General features: G+C 51.0%; 1 protein-coding gene across 1 annotated transcript in view; it reads left to right on the top strand.

The window, feature by feature from the left end:
- MAP2K3 (mitogen-activated protein kinase kinase 3) overlaps positions 1-4,625 on the top strand; it is a 29,593-nt gene extending 24,968 nt beyond the window's left edge. Inside the window, exons 10-12 of the mRNA XM_049636846.1 lie at positions 1,598-1,737; positions 2,922-2,967; positions 3,597-4,625. Of these exons, the coding sequence (XP_049492803.1) occupies positions 1,598-1,737; positions 2,922-2,967; positions 3,597-3,680 (270 nt within the window). The 3' untranslated portion in view covers positions 3,681-4,625. The remainder of the gene's footprint in view (positions 1-1,597; positions 1,738-2,921; positions 2,968-3,596) is intronic.
- Positions 4,626-25,149: the final 20,524 nt, after the last annotated feature.

Raw genomic sequence — 25,149 nt, 5'->3', positions numbered from 1 at the left:
ATATAGATATGGCATGATATTGGGAAGGCTCTGGGCCATAACGAGTGTTGATCAAGTGCCGATCATGTGAACACCTGAATGACGGGCACGGCCGAGACTCAGCCGCCCTGCGGCAGGCCAGTCCCCGGCACTGGGTGTTCAGACTGCTTCTTAATGTTCACTATTACAGATCACACCACACCGTGCTTTTTTTGTTCCCAGAGGCTGTTTTGTTTTGGGTTTCATATTTTGCGCTCTTTAGAAAAAATTACCGGGAAAAAGGATTACGAGGTCAAGAGTCTGGACCGTTTTCTGTTTTCCTAATTATGAGCTCTAGTAGGCCACCGGGTCCTTCCCTGGAAACCCGTAGAGGATCCTCACTTCCGCTGGTTGGAATCGGTGCACATTCTAGGAAAAAGCACCCTGAATTTGTCCCGTGAAAATACACACAGGATCGCCACCATTCCCGCTGGATTGCGCACACCCTCCATCTGAGAGTTTTTATTTATGTCTTGGCTGGAAAGGGGCCTTGAGCCTAATGGGAAGGCCCTTTCTTAGCACAATAATTAGTGATCTGTTCAGGCGCCAGTTGCCAACACGAAGCATTTGTTTGAGCCGAGGTCTCTTGTGTTCATTATGGTGATTATGGCCTGTCAGTGAGCAGTCTCTGTGCTATTCCAGGCGGGGGCCTGGGCTGACCTGATTTTTTTTTTTTTTTTTTTTTTTTTTTAATCTTGGCAGTCAAACTCGGAACCCAGAGTTTATCGTAAGATAGCTGGTCTTTTCCACAAATGACTTCCCACCAACTAGGTGCCTGGCACGGGTGCCGAGGCCAGGTGGCCTTGATGTCACCTGCAGGCAGGCCCAGGTTCAGGAGGAGTGACAAGGCCACCGTGGCCATGTGTCCAGGGGGTCAGCAGGGATTGGGAGGTCTTCCTGGAGGAGGAGGCATTGGAAATGGGTCCTGCAGAACGCCGCTGGGTGGGGGTGGGGGAGGGAGAAGGAGGAGGGGCATCTGCAAACTTCAGTTCTCGACCGGCCTGAGGGGCTGTTGCAGAGACGAAGCAGCTGACCGAGCGCCGGCCTCACCGTCTACAGCTCTGGGGAGAGATCGGCTTCTGAGAATAATTCCATTTCCCATTTGCCTGCTCTGTCATAACCACAACTGTCCAAATGAGTGGCAGCAGATACTTAGACCTTGTGGAGACGTTAGGGAGAGGAGTGGCAGTTCTTTGCCGACGGCTGCCTTGTGGCAGGTGTCCCAGGGTCACCGGCTGCTCTGATTTTTCCAGACTAGCTGGAACTTGGGTTTTTGTGTAAAACCTCCTTCCAGACTAGCTGGAAGTTGGGTTTTTACGTCAAACTTTCTGCATTTAGATTGTTTAAGAGCCCAATGACATTCAAGCCAGTTACAACCCGGGCCTAGATTTGCTTCGTGAGCCATGGTCTCTGCCGGCTGGGTTACAGGAACCGGCTGTTGGTGTCACCCCGGCTCTCGCAACCCGCGTTGTGGCCCGGCTTGGGGCGCCAAGCCAAGACAGGCAGGTTTCCCCAAATGCTCTGTCTCCGGGTGCAGAGTGTGGGCGCATCTGACCCAGTGCCGCTGTCCCCACCGCAGATCGAGATGGCCATTCTACGGTTTCCTTATGAATCCTGGGGGACCCCGTTCCAGCAGCTGAAACAGGTTGTGGAGGAGCCATCTCCCCAGCTCCCAGCTGACTCGTTCTCTCCCGAGTTTGTGGACTTCACCGCACAGTGGTGAGTGAGCGGCCCTGCGATGGCTCTGGGGCTTCCCCAAGCCCCGGTCAGCACCCCTCCCTGCCCCGGCCAGATTCCCACTCTTCCCTCGCCTGGCCCCCTTCTCCTTGAGCAGATAAACCCCCAAACAGCATAGCCTCAAAATATGCAAGGCAGAAATAGAACACGAGGAAAATCTGGCAAACTGTGGTCCTAGAGGTGGACAGACCTAGAGGGGGACAGTCCTGGAGGTGGACAGTCCCGGAGGTGGAGAGTCCCGGAGGTGGAGAGTCCTAGAGGGGGACAGTCCTAGAGATGGACAGACCAGGTAGACTGAAAAAGCAAACAAAAAACAGATGGAGGATTTGAACAGCGTTAACAGAGTTGCTTTTATTGCTGTTGAGAACTTTGTACCAAATTAAAGAATGCCCGTATGAGCTTCATGTAAAAAAATACATATCGTGTCAGAGATTACAAAGGAAATGGGGAGAAGGGAAAAGGCAGAGTCATATAGGTCATGTTCCTTGCCTGTAGTTAAATCAAACAAAAAGTGCGTAACTGAAGAGGAAAAAGATACGTGGAAATTCAAAGTAAATTCTTGTGACCAACTCTTGGGGTTTGAAAGAGGTTTGAAAAATAGAAATACAAAGTATTCAGAAGTGAAAGAACATATCAACATATCTATGTGTCGTGGGCAAAGAGCAACTCAGAGGAAAATTTGTATTCTTTATTTCTTTTATTAGAAAATAAGAAAGACCAAAAACAAATGAGCCCCACAAACAGAATGCCTGGTCACCTTGATCCTTTACACTGAGGCCTCCCCTCTCCCAAGACCCGTGATAAGGAATTTCCCTTCTGAGTCAGGACACTGAGGACACCATTGTTAACTATCGCATCTCAATGTCATTTGGTATCGGGGTCATTGAGAACTCCCTAGACCTCTCTAGAGGCAAAAAAATGAATACCCCAAGAGGCAAGGGAAGTTCGTCCAAGTCTCTGTAGTTTGTACCCACGGATCCCACTCCATCCTCAGGACCCCCCCCCCCCCCCCCCCCCCCCGCCCCCGAATAGCCGCCCCCTCCTTGCCGTTGCCCCAGGAGCACGTGTGTCCTAAGTGCCCGGTTAGGGGTGAGCCCGCCCTGGCTCGGCCGGCCTAGAGACCTCCTTTATGCCGGCCTGGCTCAGCCTGCCCTGTTCTCTCCTAGCCTGAGGAAGAGCCCCGCGGAGCGCATGAGCTACCTGGAGCTGATGGTAAGTGCGGGGCACGGGCAGTGGATTGGCGGGGCTCTGGGGAGGGGGCCGCCTCCCTGTGCGCAGAGATGGGCAGCGCCTTCGGCCCGCCTGTGTCTTGATTCCTTCAGGTGTGCGGCCGTTGGCTCGGGCGTACCCTGGCGCCCTCCCCCGCCTCCACACCAGGCCCCGCGGAGGGGCACACGGCCACGCTCTGACACACAGGGCGGAGGGGCGGGGCGTGGTGCACGGTGGCGGGAGGCGAGCCATTTTATCCCCAGGCATCAGGGAAGGCTTCACAGAGGAGGTGATATGTGAACTGGGTTTGGAAGGGTGAATGAGGATTTATTTGCTGCTGGAGAGGGCGTTCCACTTGGCTGGAGGCCTGGCGTGTGTGGGGAAAAGGGAGTGTGGTGTGGCCAGGGGATGGCTGCAGGAGGGCCGAGGAGGAAGCCGTCAACGTGTCTCTAGAAGGAAGGCTCCCTGAAGATGGAGGTCCTAGAAGGACGAGTAGGAGTTGGCCAGGCAGGAGAGAGGTGTCCTGGGCAGGAGGAGCACCCAGGGGTTGGGGGCGGTTTGGGGAGGTAGGGGCGTCTCCACCTCGCCTCCTCACCCTTACCCGAGGTGACTGCCCTCTCTTGTCCCACCAGGAGCACCCTTTCTTCACCTTGCACAAAACCAAGAAGACGGACATTGCTGCCTTTGTGAAGGAGATCCTGGGGGAGGACTCGTAGGGGGTGGGGACGTGGACTCCGCTCTGGCCCTCCAGCGCCCCACAGCCCTCCCTGCCAGGGCAGTGCTTGCCCACACCCATAAGCTACTGCCACCCCGGCCTTGGGTGTTTGGGGAAGAATCAAGGGGGCTGCTCGTGTCTGGCTTGGCAACAGGCCATTCGTCCCAAGTGCCAAAGAACCAGACCGCCAGAGCCCCCAGCCAGGCCCGCGTGGGCCCCACCAGTGCCTCTGCCCCTGCTGCTCCAAGGACCCCAAGTCTCCAGCCCCCGAGATCCTGGACTTGGAGGGGCCTGGATGGCCTCCACCGGACCCCGCTGCCCCTCGCAGAGAAGGCAGCCAGTGCCTGTGTTCAGGAAGCTGCCTTGGCCCAAGCCCTGGATGCCACCCAAGTTGTATATTTTTTTATGTCTTGACCGAATGGACTTTGCACACTTTGGCCTAGGGTGGCCACACCTCTGTCCTGGCATCAGTGTGGGGGACACGATCGGGGGATGAGCCATGTGAATCCGCCAGAGCCCCCACGAGTGCGAGGACAGAGCCATTCGAGCCTTCACCCCAGCACTGGCAAATAGGGCCTCTAAGGACACGCGGGCTCAACCTAGCCCCGCCCACTGCCTCGGGAGTGGGGGGGTTGTTTCACTTTTTTGTTTTAATTTATCCTCTTGATTTTTTTTTTTTTTTTTCTCTTGCTTTGTGGGTTTGCCTGGTTTCTCTTGCATGGTTTGGAGCCGATCACGTTTCTCTCACCCCCTAGGGACCAGCAGGTGGAGAACCCCTGCCTCTGCTCAGCCTGGGGTCTAGGGGGATGGGCCCAAGGTCTCTGCTCAGAGAGGTGCTAGGGGAGCTGTCTAGCTCACTCTCCTTGGGGACCGGCTCAACAGGGGCTGTGGATTTGCTTTTGGTGTTGTTTAAAAAAAAAAAAAAAAAAGAAAAAATATATTTTTTTGAAGAAAGACTGCCCAGGGTCTTCTCCCTGATGGGTTGGGGCAGTTACCTGATTGTTGTTTTAATTTAAAAAAAAAAAAAAAAGTGGGACACAGGTTGTGTGAGACTGTGTGTCATAGCGGCGAGCGCCACTCCTTGGTGAAGATCTGTGCCCACGGAAGGACCTCTTGCTCCTGGGACAGGGCCAGGGGAGTGTGATTGGGGGAGGGGGTGCCTGCTGAACTCTCCAGGGCCCTGCACTTGACAGGCCCTTCCCCATGTGAGGACACGGAAGCTCCCAGACAAGGCTCCAGGCCCTGTGCTGGATGCTGGACAGAGCGGACACAGGCCCGATCCACTGGGGGAACGGCCTGTCCCGCCGCCATTGAAGGTTGCATCAGCCTTGGCACACTCACCTCCTCGAGGGTGTTGTGTTCCTGTCGCAGGTAACATTGTTCTCCCCGGTTCACACAGGAGAAAACAGGCCCAGAAAGCTGAAGTGACTTGCTCAAAGCCACACACCTTGGGAGATGGAGGAACTGAGGCTTGGGGACAGGTATAGGCCCCCTGGAGAGGGCTCTGAGGAGAGTGGGGGGCAGCTCAAGGAAGGCCTCCTTGCCAGGGTCCAGTGGGGCTCTGTGATCCTGTGATCCTTGAGGCCTGGGCTAGGGCTGACACCCTCCCTAGCAGACGGGAATGTATTTGCTTGTGTAAGAACTGTGTCTGGCTTCAGGCACAGTTAGATCCAGGAACCTGGTTAATATCCCGAGGAATTTGTGTCCAGCTTAGCTTTGTTTCCTCTGTCTGGGCTTCATGCTTCCCTCATGAGGGCAAGTCAGGACCCAGTGGCTCCCCCAGCTTTGTGAAGTTCCAGCCCCCCGTCTCAGGGCTGATCTTTTAGCTGGGGAGAGGTCACATGCTCATCCTCCAACCAATCACGGGCCAGGAGGAACAAACACACGGGAGAGTCTACCTACCTACGCACATCTCGGGGTCTGAGAGCAAGGTCTCCCTCGTCCTCCATGGGAAATGGGGGCATGTTCCCAGAAGGAGGCACTGATCCCTTTGGGATCCATCTCTGCTCTGCCTTCGTGCACACGCCTCTCATCTTCGGCTCAGCCGGAAGTGAGGTCTGGTTTTTGTCCCCAAGTTGGTCCCCAGTCTGGGACAGGTTTCTGCCTATTAACCCTTCCCTGGCACAGCACTTCATCATTTCAAGGCACTTTTTTGCGCCTCCCTCCCTCCCTCTCCCCGCTCTGGCCTCTGCACCGACTGAGCCCTCTGCCCGGAATCCCTTTCCCCCACCATCCTGTGGCTGCCTGGCACCCCACCACCGTTCCTGGTTGGCCATGTCCCTTCCTCAGGGAGGCCTCCCCACATCTGGTCCAGCCAGTGTAGCTAATCTCTATCAGCTTTATCTGGGTAGATTGGACCTGCCACTGTTCTGTCCCCAGTGCTGACATCTAGCAAGCATTCTGTCAACCTTTGTTGAATGAAAAGGCGAATGAATGAATACACGAAGGAAAGGATGAGGGAGTGAATGAATTCTGAGGCTCTGTGTGTAGGTGCGCGCGTGGACGTCTGCGCGTGCGCGGATCGGCCCGCGGGCACGTGTGTGTGTGCGCGCGCGCGAATGTATACATGTGCGCGCGCACGGGATCCGTCGGACCCTGAGTCCCAGGGGCGCGGCCCCAGTAGTTCCTCCTGCCGCCGCCAGGAGGCGGCAGAACCCTGACTTTGACCCTGTGTCCCCTGAGCCCCGCCCGGCCTCGGAGCGCCCGGCCCGCCCCTTCTACTCCCCACACCCCAACACGCACTCGAGGCTCTGGAGCCCCGGGGCGGGGTCTCGGGGTGGGCCAGGGGTCAGCGCCGGCGTCCGACCCTCTCAGCACAGTTCTCCCTCCCTGCACCTTCAGCTGTCTGGCCCGCCTGTGCTCACCCACCCCTCTCCCTGCGTGCATGGGCCCTGTTGGGAGGTCTGGGGCTGATGCAGAGTGACAGGGTACAGGCCTGACTCATCTACAGAAGCTCATGGGTGCACCCCCCTCCATAGCTGGCAAATCGCTCTACGGTTTACAGAGAGTGATACAGTGTACAAAGGACTTCGCGCTGTGCGGACCTGGGGCTCTTTACAAAATAGTTTACAGGGTAATTTACATTTGCAAAACTGTACAGGATTATAAAGCACTTTGTAGTTTACCAGGTAGTCTACCAAGCACTCTCCCCACTGGAAAGCACTTTAGAGTTTGCATATGAGTGCAAACACCAGTTTTTACAGGTTCCATTACTGTTTATGGGATCCTTCAGCTTTTACAGAGTGTTCAGGCATCTGAGCAAGGGAAGCCAGTATGCAGATAATTTTGACATTTACAAAGGACCTGCTCAGTCCCCAGGCCCTGGACGGTTTATACAACCCATGACCTCAGTGAAGGCTTCCTGCCTGCTCTTCACTGAAAGTGGCAGGGCCCCCTCTTCCCTGTCCCCAGGCTGTGACGTGGAGGTCAGAGGCCCTTTTGCTAGGGCTGGATGTCTCCATTTCCCTCCAGGCAGCAGGGACTCAGAGGTGCCTATCTCTGGAGTCAATGAGTCTCTCTGGACTGATAGACAGATGGCAGAGGCACGTGGACTTTCTGTTTCAATCACAGTTGTGAGAGCCTCCTCATTAGGTAGCATTAAAATGCAGCATTTGGGCCTGGTTGGGAATGGGAAGGCAGGCCCAGAAGGAAGATTTGGTGACTTCCCTTCTGGAAGCCAGGGAGGCAGCCTCCCTTGTTAAATATCAGCCCAGTCTCTCCTCTCCTCAGAACTGTGCTGTGGCTCCCGCCTCCCCTCCCCAGTCCAAACCTCCTGATGGCCCACAATGCCCATGCCAGCTGGCCTGCCCTCTCAACACGCTCCCACTTATTCTCTGACCTTCAGCCACACGGTGCTCAAACACACCAAACCTGGACCCACCTCAGGGCCTTTGTACTAGCTCTTCTCTCTGCCCAGAACACTCTCCGTAGATGTCCTCCTGGCTGGCTCAAATATCTCTGTTCACGTGTGGCTTCCTGACAGAAGCCTCCCTGACTGCCCTGTCACTCTGTCCCCTCACCCTAGCTTATATTCTTCACGTTTATTTATTTACATTTTTGTCCACTGGCCACCTCTCCCACCAGACCCATGAGCTCTTCTAGGGCCTGGATGGGTCTGTCTTGTTTAGAGCTTGGAATGGGGCCAGGAGGGTCTGGCAATGACAGAGGAAAGGGCAGGTGCGGGGAAGGTGCCCTCTGGCCTCAAGGCTGAACCTAGAACCAAGGCAGTGGGGCCCTGGGAGCCCAGCCCTGCCAGAACTGTGCCGAGGTTTGGGGGGTGAGGGTGGGGGCTGTAGTTCTATTTATTCTGAGGCATCAGTCCTGGGAGGGCTCTCTAGGAGCAAGGAAGGTAACCCCCTCATTGTACTGAGTGGGGACCCTGCACCTCGGTGAAGGGAAGCAAAGAGCGCAAGGCCACACGGCAAGCAGCAATGAGAGCTGGGCACCCAGGGCTCAGTTGGTGTCTCCCAAACATCAGCTGCCTCGCTCCGTGTCTGAAGGCAGGACTCCCAGTGACGCTGCAGACTTTAGCAGGGCAGTCCCAAGAACCGTGATTAAGGTTTACTCCCCTGCTCCAGTTTTTAAGCCTGTTTGGGTAACGCTGGCCCAGGGAAGGGGGAAGGGGCTAACAAATGGCTCCCAACGCCCAGCTTCATCTTGGGCTGTATCCCTGGCTGCCCGTGGGCAGGGGCGGAGATTGAGCAAGCAGGGCCGGTATCATTTCCTCTCCCAGCAGGGACTTAGCATCTGGCCCAGCCTTCATCCGTGTACCGATCCTTCCCCAGCCAAACCCCCCACCTGGGGTCTGTGGCCTCTGCTTGCACACCTTCCCCGATGGGGAGCTCATTCCCCTTTAGACGTGCTTCCTGGAGGGATCAGAGATTCTACTTGTCCTGGTTCTACTCCCTGAGGCCTGTGACGTGAGCGCCTCATGTGTAAACCCTGGCACGCTGCAAATGTTCATTTCTTCGCCTCTTGTGAAAGCCGTTTCGAATCCTTTTGGAAACCAGGTGGGAGGGTCTATATATACATCAGCTGTGCTATGTTTATCGTAGCCCGTGTATCCTCACACCCAGGGGACTCGGGTTCTCCTGGAGGTTACGAAGGCTCAGCAAGGGTCTGGTCCTGCCCGTGCCCCCCGGACAGTGAGGCAGAGCTGGGTGAACCCAGAAACCCTGGAGTCCTGCCCCACTCCCCACCCCCGGCCCAAGCTTGGCCCTACCCAAGGGAGCCACCTGCCAAAGCCAGGTTTAGCTGCATCCGCCCCCGCCAGCCTTGCTGAAGCCGTGGGCTGCTCTATTCTCGTCCTGGGCTGGCCTCGCGGAGAGACTTGGGTGGAAGGAGGCTTAGGAGGCGGCAGCAGCTGTGACCTCTGTTGGGATGCACCAGTTCAGGGAGTTCTTCTCTTCCACGGCTCCCCATTGCCCGAGGGTCCGGGCAAAGGGAACTCAGTGGGGACTCCCTGCAGCAGAGCCTCGTCTGGATTGTTCGCTGCAGGGCTCGGCGCGTGGAAGGTGTTGTCTGAGCACCCGCCGTGTGCCAGGCAGTGTTCTAGAACTGGAGCTCCAGCAGGGCTGAGGCCGACCTGGGCCTGCCCTCAGTGAGCTCCGCCAGGGCATCAGACACAGCACAAGGCAAACTCACAGATGCTCAAAGAAGCATTTTCTACTTCTTTTACATCATCACTCCCTAAGGAGAAGCATCAAATTAAATTAATTAATTAAATCATTTACCTTTGTTAAACCTAATTATAATTAAGTAATTAAATTCAATTAATTAGGGAAATTATTTAAATTTAATTTCTCCTGAACGAGAGACACAGTATGAAGGAATAAAGATTTTGCCATGTGGGGGCCACAAATAATTGTACCACCGAACCATTTTGTCACTCCAAGAGCCAACTTTTGCCAGATGTATGGCTATGAGTATGCACGCAGTCAGCGTGGTGAAAGAAAAGGGGAGACGTGAGGGTGGGACCCTAACTGGGTACCGGCCATGGGAGACCGTCTACGGCCTCAGAAGACTCCATGTAAGGGGGCAGCAGTTGGAGAAGGAATTAAGTAGGCGAGGAATGGAGAGAGCATTCCAGGAGCAGTCTGTGCAAAGGTCCTGAGGAGGGAGGGGACTTGGTGCCGCTGAAGAGAATCGAGGGCTGGGAGCAGATCACATGGTGTCTTGCAGGCCATGCAAAGACTCTAGACTTTATTTTCAGGGCATAAGGGGTGTTGTCGAAAGATTTTAAGCAGAGGAGAGACACGGTCAGACTTGCACTAAGAACAATAACACTTTTTCTGAAATGTCCTCGTCTCTGCTACATAAATGCCTTTTTGTCATCAAAGCCCTGCTCCATGCCCCCGTGAAGGTTTATCTACCCCCTCCTACCCCGTCCCCAGCTCTTGGGTCAGATCGCCCTGCTTTGACTCTGTCGAAGCTGTGTGACCTTGAAGATGTCACAGTACCTCCCGAGATTCAGTTGCCTTCTCTACAAATTGGGGGTGCTGACACTGATCTTGGATTGTAGGTGGATTCCATGAAACCCTGGAGGGACATCATGGGCCTGGCACACAGTAGGTGCTCAGTTAATGAACCTGTCCCTCTGGTTCCTGTTCTTAAGCACCTTCTCGGGCCACTTCAGTGGATGATGAGCACCAGGCACTGTGTTCCTCAGGCTCCAAATCCATTCTCTGTCTCACAATTGCCTTGAAACTAAAACCCCATTCGCCATAGTCCCCCCAGGATATGTGGCCGTGGCCAAGAGAGGCTTGCCTTTTAAACCTTGGCCTCAGCATCTGTCCTGGGACTGTAAGATTCCAAGGGCTTCTATGGCAGGTGCCCAATTCAGCGTCCCGGCGCCTCTGACTGCAGCAGGTGCAGAGCCTGGCCAGGTGTCTGACCCTACATCAGAGCCTACTTGGGCCTTCCCATCTATGGGCAACTTTCAGCAAATGATTACTTCTCAGGGCTCAGTTTTGTTGCCTGTGTGACGGAGTGGAGAGGTCCGTCCGCCCACCAGCCTGCCTCCTTGTATGATCTCAGTGAATGTCGATGAGGAAAGCTTGGGGGGGGGGCAGGCTTTGGGGTGGGGCCTTGGGTGGGGGCAAGGGTCAGGATCACTGGAGATGTCCTCCTTTCCATTTCTGTCTCGTTCTGGTCTTTCTGCCAGGAATTCCCTTCAGAACTCTTGGTTGCAAGCAACAGAAGGCGACTGTCCACCCGAGGTAAAGGGGGGATTTCTTAGCTCAGTCTCAGGGCTTACCCAGTGGATGTGAGGACTTTCAGTGACTGAGGAAGATACTGGGGCCTGGGCATCCAAGCCAGCCTGGGCCAGGACTCCACTATGGCCCTTGCCCAGTGTTAAGCTTCAAAGTCCCAGGCAGGAGTGGCCTATGCACCAAACCAAAGTCTGGTCGTTTCAGCTTCTGCAGGGGGAGACAGGATGCTGCCTACCTGGGACTCTATACAGGAGCTCCTCTCAATTAAGAAGAGGTTTAGATGGGGGACAGCCACCCCGCCCCAACACACACATTCACTACACCTTCCCTTTTCTGCCTGTGAACTCCTACTCACCCCCCAAAACCTACTTCCTCCAGCTCTGCCTTTGCGCGGTTTTCCTGTCTTCGTCACTCCTTTCTCAGGGTTCCCACAGCACCTCGCTTCCCTCTATCCAGCCCCAATCGCGCCGGGTGTGGCCATGTCTACGTCCAAGTCCCCTTCCTACAGCCGACTCTGCTCCTTTGAAACACAGGTCGATCTGGCATTTATTAAGCACTTACCCTCTGCCAGGCACTTCTCCCTGCACTTTGCGTGGGTTATTGCATTGAATTTTCACAACAGCCCTAGGAAGTGGGTTCTGTTGCCTTTCCCATTTTATAGATGATGAAACCGAGGCACAGAGATGCGAGGCAATTTGTTCAAGGTCACAGAGGTGGTGAGGGCCGGGCCTGGGATCCAAACTCAGGTGGCCTGGCTCTAAGGGTTGGTGAGTGAGGGAGAGTCCAGCCCCATTCAGGGAGGGGTCTGGCCACCCAGCTGCTCTTTTCCTCTCAGGTGTTTGAAGACCTCCCTCCCCGCCCCAGAGTGGGTTAATGGAGCTGAGTAAATATAATGCCAGTGTGTAAATGAAAAGCTCCGAGTCATTCAAGTCTTGAAGCTGTTAAAATGAAGAAAGCACACGGGTCTCAAAACATTGGCAAATGCTATTTTCAGGAGTAAGAGGGAGGAAGAGCTGGAAAGACTGGTAACTTCTGGAGCCCTGGGTCAAACGGACCTGGGCCGACGGTGTGGCCCGCGTGGCCAGGAGCGGCCCCTCCCCTGTATGTGGGGGAATGAAATTACCTACCCGCCGTAGGGGGCTCCTGTGCCTGTCCTCTGCCTCAGGCTCCAGGGCTCTGCCCAGGAGCTTTCTGTGGCCAGTGTGCTGCTGGAGAGAGCAAGACACGGGCCATCGCTGTCCCAGGCTTCCCCAGCTGGACAGAGCTCCAGGAGCCCCGGGGAACTGTGTTGAGAACGCACCTTAAATCAGCTCCTTTCTGCCCGGCTCTCACTTCCCTGTGGGTCTTTCCCAGGATTTTCTTGCTCCCGAATCCTTCTCTCAGCGTCTGGTGCGGGGCTCTCCGAAGGAGGTGGCGCCTCTGTGAATTACCGGGGAAAGCCGATGCTAACAGAGGCCAGGCTGTCAGTCCGCTGAAATGCTCAGTAAATGCAACCTGAAGTCTTTACAGGGGTTCTCCCTACCCCCCATGGGGCCACCCTGCCCCCAGAAGCTCCCCCAGCTCCCCACAGATTCTCACAGCCGTAGGCTTTTCTGTTACACTGCTCCGCCCTTCACCCACCCACCTCAGTCCCTCCGCTTCGGCTGTGTGGCCTTGGGTAAGTCGCTGCACCTCTCTGATTCTCCACATCCTGAGCTCTGTGTGCTGGGCCCTGTTGCTTTCTCTGGGCAAATGCCGGCGTGGTTTACTGGGCAACCGAATAGTGGGTCTCATGGCATCTGCCAGCACTCCTGGCTAAGGGTTCCAGGGGGGTATCTTTGGGGTTGTCCTTATTCATCTTGTTTGGATGAGGAGGGCAGGCCCAGGCTGGGGAAAGAGGTCGATGGGGTGGGAATCACAGAGGGCCTGGAAGGCTTCAGCTCCCCACGCGTGGGGACCAGAGGCTCCAGAGGCTGCAGACCCCCATCAGGGGGTCTCATACCGGATCCCCTCCGGATAGTACTCCGGAGTATAACCTACACTCCAGAGCTCCCCGGGATCAGGCCCCGGCCAGGGGGCAGAAACGCACCGTTGCTTGGCTTCTCCCATTTCTCCTGTTTTCCTCACTCCCTTACTGGTTTCCGCTGGGAGCACTTCCTTCATGAAGCACTTGCTCCTGAATCCTGGTCCCAGGCTCTTCCTGACATAAGCGAGCCTGCTGGCGCTGGGTGCCACGGCGCCTTTTAATAGAGCAGGTTTATCATTACGACCCAGGTTTGGCTGCTTATTAACACCGACAGCAAAATCCAACTGATGGTGGTTTAAACCAGACAGATGGTTATTTTTCTCTCTCCCGTAACAGCTTGAGGGACAGTGATCTGCAGCAACAGTGGCCGCTTCATGGTGCCAGGGCCTAGGTTCCTTCCATCTTGTTGCTCTGCTGTTCCTAGGGTGTTTGATGCCTTCATCCTTATGACCCAGATGGTTCCTCAGCTCCAAACCCCATGTTCTGAGTGGCAGGATGGCGGGCATATCCCATCCTTTGGATAGGGGCATAACCTGGAAGTAGTACCTCATTGGGTCACATCCCATTGGCCGTACTTCGGTCACATGCTCATCTGTAGCTGCAAGGGAGGCTGGGAAATGTAGTTTTTGTGTAGGCAGCCAGGGCCCTACCTAGACAGCAGGGGCTATATGACTGTAGAAGGAGGCGGAGTAGAGACGGGGAAATCTAACAAGTCCCACCACAAATAAGGGCACAAATGGTACTTTGAAGCTGGAACAAAAGTCTTCTTTCACTGAGAATGGTCTTTAAGAAAATATGCTGAGGATTCTGTGGATGAGGGGACTCCCGTCGGGGGGGGGGGGGGGGGGGGGGGGGGGGAGGGCAGGGGGGGGCGGTGGGATGCTGTGAGGTTTTTTAGAGATGTGCGGTGCGCCGGGGCACCTTGGGGCCAGGAGTGGGGGGAGGAAGGGACAAGAAGTGGCCGGGGTGGGGGGCCGCCTGTGGTGAGGATACTTTCACTGTGAAACCCAAGCTTCTCCACTTTTCAGTTAAAGTGTGACACGCACAGGAGCCTGGAAGGGAGTTGCAGATTGAGGAAAGGAGCCGGGGGCTCTCGGGAGCCTCACCAGGCAGGCAGTGGGGGGATTCGTGGCAAAAGACAAAGCCCAGCTGAGAATGCGAGAGACACGGGGCACTGGAACAGGTGGGGTTTAAGGGAGCCATCTGCCTCCCGAGGATTCCGGAGGAGCTTTGAGGAAACCAAATCTGTCTTATAAGGGGTAGAGGCAGATATTAATGGGCTGTTCTGTGAGGCTGATAACTGGGTTCTATTCATTTTCCGCGTATGTTTGCAAAACTAGAATCGTGTCAGACATACAAACACGCACCCTTGGTTCACGCAGCATTAGGTCCGAGGCTCTCTGTCCCACAATCACCATTTTGATGGCTTCTTAGCATTCCACGTTCCGTTCTTCGCCAAGGCAGTTCCCTGTTGTTGGATGTGGCCTCTGACTCCAAGTTTCTACTCCGGTAACTACCCCAGCGTGGACATCCTTGAGCAGGCAGCTTGGTTGGCGTTTCAGGGTTCAGATGATTTCCCTGGGCACGATTCCCAGAAGTGGGGCCAAGGGAAGCACATTTGCCTGGAAGGGCCACAGTGTGCGCAGCCACATGGCTTCCTGGCCCGGCTGTGCCAGGTCAGCCGTCCACCTGCAGAGCCTGAGAGAAACCTTCCCTCCCTAGGAAGGGTGTGCTAGCTTGGTTTCATTTTTCTCCCCCAGATTATGCTGCGTGTTCATTGTAGCCATTTTAGAAGATATTGAATGATTTAAAAAGAAAGCTCGCCTATGATCCATCCCATCTGCCAAAACGACTTATGCTTGGCATTTTTTAGAATTTATTTTTATTGAGACATACTTGACATAGAGCACTGTGTAAGTTTAAGTGATGTATATCTTTCCAGCCTTTTCCTTTTTAAAAAATTTTTTTTCTTTTAAATGCTTATTTATTTTTGAGAGGGAGAGGGAGAGGGAGACAGAGCGTGAGCCGAGGAGGGGCAGAGGGAGAGGGAGACACAGAATCCGAAGCAGCCTCCAGGCTCCGAACTGTCAGCCCGGAGCCCGACGTGGGGCTCGAACCCATGAACTGCGCATGACCTGAGCCGAAGCTGGACGCTTGATCGACTGAGCCACCCAAGTGCCCCACAAGCCTTTTTCTATATAAATTTTTTTTATTGTACAAACGTTTGCACACATGAGCCTTTTAGTATGAAAAGTCCAGACATGTGTACAATGAGAGCAAGTAACGAGCCGCCACATACCCAACACCCAGAGTGCTCAGTGCACGCCAGTCTTGTCTTTACCCCTGCCCACTTTACTTCTTTACCTCCCAAATTCTTAGGGCCTACGTCCCATTCGTTCCAGACATCGTATGATTACATCCACAAATATTATTCCAGAGTGTGCTTGTGAAAGATTAGGCCTTTAAAAACAGTAACAATATCATTATTGGATGCTTCAGGTGTAACAATCATTCCTTAATATCAGCAAACATCCAGTCTCTGTTCGGACTTAGCATGTCTCCGAAATGTCCAAAAGAAGCAAAAACCAGTTTGAATCAGGATCTGAGGTCCCCCCGTCACACTGGCTGACGTATCTCCCAAGTGTCTTTCGTCTTGAGGTTACCCTGCCGTGTTTTCCTCCTTTTAATTTACTTGTTGAAGAAACAGGGCTTGAGAGGCCTACAGTTTCCCGTGGTTTGCGTTCTTCCCGCAAACCGGGAGCTGGGTCAAGAGACTTGATCAGATTCAGGTTGGAATTTTTCTTTGGCAAGAACGCTTGGTAGAGAGCTCTGCGGTCCTCCTGTGGGAGGCATGGAGTCCCGCTGTCTCTGCGGCGTGAGCAGCTGCTGATGGTCATTTGTTAGTGGTTGCAAGCTGGTGACATCCTAATTCTGTTGTCACTTCTTCACTCATTAGCTGAAATGTTTCTGTGGAGAGAAACTCACCTTCGTCTCCTATTTGCCTACCTGGTGATACAGGTTGTAAAGGAAAAGGTGGAGTGCCTGCTTGTGGAGTCCCTGTAGTTTTCTAAGTTACATTCGTCGTCCAACGGTGACCAAACGGGGATTAAAGAAATAATTTTGAACGCCTGGATTGAAAGATACTTTATATATTTCAATTGGTTGTGAGAACCACCCTTACTGGGGGTTTCTCTCCTGCATGTAATCATTAAAAAATATATGGTTTAGCGGCACCTGGGTGGCTCAGTCGGTTGAGCTTCTGACTCTGGATTTCTGCTCAGGTCATGATATCATGGTTTGTGAGTTCGAGCCGTGGGTTGGGCTCTGCACTGAGAGTGCAGAGCCTGCTTGGGATTCTCTCTCTCTCTCTCTCTCTCTCTCTCCCTCTGTCTCTCTCTTTCTCTGCCCCTCCCCTGCTCATTCTCTCTCTCAAAATAAATAAATAAACATTAAAAAAATATACGGTTTATTCTTGGTGGCACTTGTAAAACAGGGCCACACATTTTTGGACATTCATGCCACTGAGAGATGCGGTCTATGTCCCCCCCCCCCCCCTTGGTTCTGGGTGACTTGTGACCACTTCGGCCACCAGCAGCGTGCGGCAGGAGTGATTCTCTGGGCCTTCTGAGTTCGGTTGTACATGGCCACAGAACCTAATCCTGACTCACTCAAGACACCGATGCTTGGACCCCTCCCTGCTCCAAGACCCTTTGCTGGGTCTTTGCTGGAGAGGCCACGTGTATCACGCATCGATCCACAGTCCCCTCGAAGCCCAGCTTGCCAGCTGGCCCCACCAAATGCCAGTCATGTGAGTAAAGCCATCCTGGACCTTCCAGGCCAGCTCACCTCCAACTGGATGCCAGTGAGTGACCCACACCGACACCATGTGGAAAAGCAAAACCCAGCCAGCCAGCCCGCCCTCCCTGAATTCCTGACCCACGAAACAATTTAATAGCAAGATAACTGTCTAAGCCTACCGTTGGGGTAGTTCGTGGTACAATAGATAATCAGAACATTCTTCCTTTCGGATTTGTAACATAAGCTGGCCATATCCACATGCATCCCCCTCCTTTAATAGATAAAGTATACCATAGTTACTTCCCTCCACCTCACGTTTTTTTCACCACACAGTATATGTTCTGGCCGTCACTCCAGAGAGATTTAAAGAAAGTTTCCTTTCTTAGACAACCTAAAAACGTTTTTCTATTAATAGGTGAGTTAAGACCACAGAATCAATATGTTTAGCCTCAGTTCTGTCATATTGTTTTATGTTACACTTATGCCTATGTAAGCTTTTAAAACAAATTGTCTTTCGGTATATTTTTTATTTCCTCTCTCTCTTTGACTTTCTCTCTTTGGTACTTAGGAAAGGTTCATATTTTTGTTCCAATCTTTACGTTTGTTTTTTTTTAACATTTATTTATTTATTTTGAGCGAGAGGGAGAGAACAGGGGAGGGGCAGAGAGAGAGGGAGAAAGAGAATCCCAAGCAGGCTCCCTTCTCAGTGTGGAGCCCGATGCAGGGCTCGATCTCACGGACCGTGAGACCATGAGCTGAGCCGAAATCGAGAGTCGGACGCTTCACCGACTGAGCCACTCGGGCGCCTCTGCTCTAACTGTTGTTCCCTTTACGCTCATCTCCGTAGGAAATAGTTTCAGTTCCCTCTCTTTTTGTCTATTGGTTCTCTACCACGGGCGATATTGAAACTTGCTATGATCCTCTTTAGCCTGTGATTTGAATTAACCCCGGTTTGCTCCCAGACACTGACCAGTCAGTAAGTTTCTTTCAGGTTCTCTACGCTCCTCTGACGCTCCCTCCAACATCTGATGGTTGTACCGCAGCGCCCTATCCTGTGTCTGTTACAGCCGCTCTTTGGTCTCAACCGTACAAGTAACTATGTGCCCCCTACGACTACCACTCACCATCAGCCCCTTTGTTTGTGTGTCTCTGGTCATTTTAGTTGTCTGAACTGGTTTTCCGATAGGGTCCTCAGGAGGTGCCCACGGGAACAGTATTCCTGGAGTTCTTGATTGTTGATAACTGTTCATAACCTTTACGCTCGAAGATCGGTTTGGCTGGATATGCCACCCTTGGCTCTTGCTGTTCTCCCTTAATATTGCAAATACGCCTTCCGTTGCTTCTGACAAGAAGTGTCGATGTGGGTAAGTCTGAGAAAGACCCGATTTTCCTGAGAAGTGACTGTGTCTTTTTCGCCTGGATTCCCAAAGGCATCTGCAGACTATGTCGCAGACTATGACATCTCTCTGTTGGATATTCTGGCTCAGTTTTTCCAGGTACCCAGCGCTGTTTCAAGTTAGTTATTTCAGGAGAGTGTTTTTGTTTGTTTGGTTTTTAATTATAGTGTTTGGCCTTTGTTTGATTCTTTAGCCTCGATTACCTTCTTCAGTGACTTCTATTACACATACGTTAGGTCTTTCTGCCTGCTCTCTGTATAGGCACTTTTTCTCAAATCCAGTTTCTCTCCTCCATTTTTTTAAAAAGTTTATTTCTTTCTTTTGAGAGAGAGAGCTGAGGAGGGGAAGAAAGAGAGAGAGAGAGAGAGAGAGAGAGAGAGAGAATCTGTGCTGACAGCACAGTGCCTGATGCGGGGCTTGATCCCACAAACTGTGACATCATCCTGAGCCAAAATCAAAAGCTGAACACTTAACTGACTGAGCTACCCAGGTGCCCCTTCCATTTTTTTTTTTTTTAATGCCCCACCACTTATGTTCTGACTTTCTTCGGCATGTCTTTTGTGTTTATTTGCTCTGATGCTCTGTTCAGTTTTGGCTTTCTTCTTCTTCTTCTTCTTTTCTAATGTTTATTTATTTTTGTGCAGTAAGAGACAGAATGCGAGTGGGGGAGGGGCAGAGAAAGAGGGAGACACAGAATCCGAAGCAGGCTCCAGGCTCCGAGCTCTCAGCACAGAACCTGACACGAGGCTCGAACCCACGAACCTCGAGATCGTGACCTGAGCTGAAGTCCAATGCTTACGACGCTTAACTGACTGAGCTACCCAGGCACCCCTAGGCTTTATTCTTTAATGAGGTTTTCCTTTTATTTCTAATTTCAATCTCACTTCTAGCACAACTTTTCTGAGGTCTTTTCATTTTGAATATTCTTCTGTATCTTTTATTACTTAAAAAATTTCTGTTGACTCATTTTTAAATACCAGGATATGGTTTTTTATGTTCTTAGGCATGTGTTGTATGGGCACACATTTCTGGGATGCCCTCATTATCTGTAGGGACGTTGCCCATTATTCTCATTTTTATTACGATAACTTTACAACAATCATTTTCTGATGCTCATGTTTATGTGAAAGGAATTTTCTGAACTTTCCAGAGGAGGGATGGGTCAGAATCAGCTTTGTAGCTCCATAGTCCCCTCTTCTGTTGTGTCTATGAAATGTTAAAAAAAAAAGTCTCGTATCCCCCTTCTCCTTTCTATGTAGACCTTTCTTTTTCCCTTCTTTCCTTCCTTCCTTCCTTCCTTCCTTCCTTCTTTACTTTCTTTCCTTCTTTCTTTTCTTTCCCTTCCTTCCTTCCTTCCTTCTTTTCTTTCTTTCCTTCTTTCCTTTCTCTTTCTTCTTTCTTTCTTTTTTTCTTTCCTTTCTTCTTTCCTTCTTTTCTTTCTCTTTCTTTTTTCTTTCTTTCCCTCTTTTCTTTCTTTCTTTCTTTCTTTCTTTCTTTCTTTCTTTCTTTTTACTTTCTTTCTTTCTCTTCCTCTTGTGTCTACTTTTGGGTTTCTATTGTCTCTGTTTTGTCCAGTTTGGCTCCTACTTTCAGCAGTGCCTTCTTGTCTGGGGCCCTGCCCTGAAGTGGAGTTTCAGTTCATTAGTATCGAGAGTTCACAGGGTCCCCTCTGCTGCAGCCTCCTCAGATCTTTCTGTGGGCCACTTGAGCTCACCCACACTTGGGAGTTGTGTGCTCAGTCCTCCCAGTTTCCACAAAGCATATATCCATTCCTGGCTGAAGCCGCGAAGACTGGGTCTGCCCCTCTGCCTCTTTCTTCCACTGCTGTGGTCGTCTTGGACGACGGAGCTTCATCTAAGATGGAAGGGCCCGGACCCCTCTGAGTCCTGGATCCCTCATCTGTCCCTATGTTTGCTCAGACCGAACGTGAGCAAAGAGTAATGGTAAGCCATTGAACTTTGGGGCTTATTCACACAGCCTGTCCAATTGTGAGTCCCACAGAAATTGATTTGTAAGAGAAATGCTGGCATTGCAAAGCTCTGAAATAGGTGGTATTGGCTTAGCACCGTAGGGGCAGGTGCTAAGCAAATGCATCAGAGGCCAGAAAGGCAGAGATCCATGTTATACATTTCACAAGCCTGTCTCCTGCGACCATTTGGAAAGTACGAGTACCTCCTGGATTTATAGTTCTAGAGAAAGAGGTTGGAAAAGAAGATGCACATAAAGTTTCTTCACTGCTCTTGGCTGCATCTGGTGAGGATCATGAGGAAGACATCGGCTCAAAAGGAATGGAAAGGAGTTGGGATAAATCAGAAGGTCAGGACCGAGTAGGGCGGACACACTCAGGCCTTCTGGATTCCCAACAGTCTGAGGTGGTATTTGAGATGCTTTGGGCCTAAAACCCAACAACATCTGTCACTTGATCAAGGTGATTGAGGGTAAATATGAGAGTAGGGCGTGGCCTTCTCACCTGTCGTTTCAGGTCGATTCAGCCATTAAATTGTGAGAAAGGGCCCAGAGGGGATCAAGCAAAGACACAGGTGAGAATGTGCACATAGAACAGACCTGAGTCAAATCAGTCAGATGCCTATTAGATTTTTAAAGGGACTGTAATTCCGATGAGATCCCATGCCTGGCCTGCAAAAGCCTTTGATAATTCGAGACTTCAAATGGAATGAAATGATGTTTGAGCCTTCACCCTTCCTAGGAGACAGGAAGCAGACTGGGAACGTGAGAAAACTCACTCCAGAAATGGTCAAGAAGGCAAATAAAACCCAGGGGGGAAAAGAAGAGTCCCAAAAGTCACCGTGGAGGACATTGGACTTGGAGATTCTCTCAGAGGGAGGAGTCAGGTCTGTAGTCAGGAAACTTCTCACCCTCAAAGTGGGGGCTGCACAAAGTATCCCTGGTGAATTCTCAACATTGCCGCGATTTCTCAAATTCTAGAAGTTTTTTTTTATTAGAAATTATCTATGAGGGCACCTGGGTGGCTCAGTCGGTTGAGCATCTGACTTTGACTCAGGTCATGATCTCACGGTTCGTGGGTTCGAGCCCCACATCGGGTTGTGTGCTGACAGCTCAGAGCCTGGAGCCTGCTTCAGATTCTGTGTCCCTCTCTCTCTGCCCCTCCCCCGCTCATGCTTTGTCTCTCTCTTTCTCTCAAAAATAAAATAAACATTAAAAAATTTTTAAAAATTATAGATGAATTTTTGAAATGCTTTGATGGATTCCAAACAGGAATGCAGATTGTGGTTGTCGGATCCTTATTCCACCGGAATACATCGGGTGTGTGTGGAAAGGGGTATGTGACTTGTGGTTTTAGTTCAGAAGGCTCTGGACAAAGAGGAGCCACAGAGGGACCACTGCAGGTTGCCCATGGACCCTGCACTCTCAGCGGGAGGCAATGACTGGGTGGGACCTAGGTGTTCTCCCTTAAGGGAGGGGTGTATTCTCTGTGTAGGAAGGACGGGGCAGAGCGTATTTGAAGTGTTATGGCAGAGACAACCAGCACTGCTGAAGATCCATGTTTCCAGTCTTCCTTGCCATGGGGGTGGAGTCATGTGACTCATTCTGGCCACGGACTAATCCCAGATGTGACCTGGGTTAATTTCTATTTAAAAAAAAAAAGATCTTTTTAAAAAATGTTTATTTATCTTCAAGAGAGAGAGGGGAGACAGAGCTCAAGCAGGGAAGGGGCAGAGAGAGAGGGAGACACAGAATCCAAAGCAGGCTCCGGGCTCCGAGCTGTCAGCACAGAGCCCGATGCGGGGCTCGAACTCACGAACCGCGAGATCATGACCTGAGCTGAAGCTGGACGCTCAACCCACTGAGCCACCCGGGCACCCCGACCTGGGTCGATTTCAAGTTGACCCAGATAAGAACTGGAACTCTCCTCCAACGTTTTTCCGTTGGTGGTGGTAACTGTGGAAGTCACGTGTGGAGACGGCAGAGCCACAAAATGGAGGCTGCCTGGACACCTGGGACACCACGTGGAGGAGAGAGCTACCCTGGACAGTCATCCAACTTGTTTGAGACTGGGACATGGGGATGAGACAAAAACCTTACTTTGGTCAAGCCACCAACATTGTGGGGGTTTGTTACCATAGCACAACTTTAGTCTTCTTGGCCAACAGAGATAAGTAGTAAACTTTTTTCACACAAAATCGAGCCTACCAGCCATGTTACTTATAACATGCTTTTAAAAAACTGTTAAGGGGCGCCTGGGTGACTCAGTCAGTGACTCTTGATTTTGGCTCAGGTCACAATCCCAGGGTTGTGGGATCGAGCTCTGCGTTGGGCTCCGTGCTGAGCGTGGAGCCTGCTCAAGATTCTCTCTCTCCCTTTCTCTCGTCCCCCTCCCCTGCTCTCTGTCTTTCAAAAAAAAAAAAAACTGTAAAAAATCAGCTTCACTGAGGTACAATTTACAGATAATAAAATGTTTGTCTGTAGGGGCACCTGGGTGGCTCAGTCGGTTAAGTGTCCGACTTCGGCTCAGGTCATGATCTTGTGGTTCGTGGGTTCAAGCCCCCATGTTAGGTTCTGTGCTGACAGCTCAGAGCCTGGAGTCTGCCTCGGATTCTGCGTCTCCCTCTGTCTCTGCCCCTCCCCTGCTCATGCTCTGTCTGTATGTCTCTCTCTGTCTCTCCCAAAAATACTAGGCATTAAAAAAATTAAAATATTTGTCTATAAATCAAATCGTTTACAGACAATAGAATCCACCAATGTTAAGTGTCATTTTGATGATTTTAGTAAGTGTACCCGGCTGTGTAACCACAAGATAGAGAACACTTCCTTCACCCCCCTGCCCCCAAAGTCCCTCTTGCTGATTTGCACTTGAACTCTGTTTTCACCCCAGCTCCTGACCCACACTGATTCGTTTTCTGTCACTGTAGTTTTGCCTGTTCCAGACTGCTACATAGACGGAATCACACTGCAACTAGCCTTTGGTGTCTAGATTCATTCATTTAACACAGCGTCTCTGAGATTCATCCAGAAGTTTGTTCCTCTTTATTGTCAACTAGAAGTCCACAGCATGGCTGCATCACCCAATGGACATTTGGGTTATTTCCAGTTTTTGACTACTGTAAATAAAACTTATTACCATTTGCGCCCAAGTTTTTGTGGTCACATTTTCATCTCTCTCGGCTCCATTTCTAAGAGTATCATCTCTGGGTTGTATGGTCAATGTGTGTTTGACTTTAGAAGAAACCCTCTCCCAATGTGGCTGTACCGTTTTGGATTCCAGTCTATCAGAGTATAACCTGCTTTCCAACTTAACTAGTATTGCCCTGCTGAAGGGAGACATTTTTCCGAGACACGACTTCAATGGTTTTGATAGTTCAAACCATCCCGTTGTTTAACATTTAGGTCACTTGTCTATCTCCCCGATGGTAGGTGTGATTGTGAAGGACACCTCGTACGTGAATTGTAGTGCACGTCTCCGCTCATTATCTAAGGTGAAGTTCCTGAAGTTATTCCAGGTTAAAGGGTACAGACTTTGCTTTAGACTTTGGAGATATATTGACATCTATTGCCTTCTTAAACCATTGTACTGACTCATAAGAGCACCAACAGTATGGTAGCATGTTCATGTAATTTGACAGACCCCCTTCGTATAAAGGGGATATCAGTCTTTTCTGTGTCTTATGCATCGTTAATAGTTTTCCCAGTTTTTGTTTTGTGGGGTTTTTTTTTTTTTTTTGTCCTTTTAACTCTGCTCAGGGTGTTTTCATCCACAGACATATTTATTTATTTATTTATTTATTTATTTATGTATTTATTTATTTAAAACGTTTATTCATTTTTTAGAGAGAGAATAAGCATGAGCAGGGGAGGGGCAGAGAGAGAGGGAGACAGAGGATCCAAAGCGGGCTCCATGCTGACAGCAGCGAGCCTGATGCGGGGCTAGAACTCATGAACCATGAGCTGAAGTTGGACACTCAACAGACTGAGCCACCCAGGCGCCCCTCATCCACAGACATTTTAAACTGTTTTGTCATCCACCATGTCAACTGATTCTTTTGTGATTGCTGTCTTTGGTGTTACGCTTGGAGAGGCCTTCCTCATCTGAAGATTATAAAAATAGTCACCTAGATTCCTTTACGTTTTAAAGAACTTCAATCTTTACATTTAGCACTTTGTGTATTTATTTTGTAACCGTGACATTTATGAGGCACACCAAAGAGTCCACAACACATATGCAAGTGTGACAAATCATAACAATAAAGGTGCACACCCCAAAAATAATCAGAAGAAAAACAAGTCACGGGAAGGACATGGCATTTGCTTTCTTCGTTTCATTTTTGCAGAGATTAAAACTGAGCAAAACTGAACTATATATTATTTAAGCGAAACTCTAAGAAAGGCAAGGAAATGAACGGCATTCTAAGGGGCCGTTCCTTCTACAGGGGGGGTTGGGGTGGAACCAGGCAGGGACCCTCAGAGCTTCAAAGGTAACGGATGCTCTCTCATCTTCAGGTGGGGGGTGGGCCCACTGGGGTTCATCTTAGCATTCTGGTTTAAAGTGGACACAGTCATTTTATATGCCCTTTGGCATGTATATTCCACGTAACATTTAAACGCTTTTTTAATGGTGGTGAAATACACGGAACATAAAATTTACCATAAAAGTTAAGTATACAGTTCACTAGTGTTAAGTATATTCACATTGTTACGCAACCAATCTCCAGAACTTCTTTCGTCCTACAGAACTAAAACGCCGTCCCCCATTAAACGACAACTCCCCACTCCCTCCTGTCCCCACCCTGCCCCTGGCAACGGCCATTCTACTTTCCGTCTCTATGAGTTTGACTACCCTAGGTGCTTTATATAAGAGGAATCACACAAGATTTGTATTATGTGACTGGTTTATTTCATTTAGTATAATGTCCTCAAGGTTCACCCATGTCGTAGCATGCATCAGAATTTGCTTCCTTTCTAAGGCTAAATAATATTCTATTGTATCAATACACCACATTTTATTTGTCCGTTTATCCGTCCATGGACTCCACATGGAATTAAAAAATAAATAAATAAAAATGTCAACTCTCTGCTTCTGCA

The sequence above is a fragment of the Panthera uncia genome, chromosome E1 (assembly GCF_023721935.1).
Source record: "Panthera uncia isolate 11264 chromosome E1, Puncia_PCG_1.0, whole genome shotgun sequence".
In the NCBI taxonomy this organism is placed as follows: domain Eukaryota; kingdom Metazoa; phylum Chordata; class Mammalia; order Carnivora; family Felidae; genus Panthera; species Panthera uncia.
This window is presented reverse-complemented; position numbering and strand designations above follow the sequence as displayed.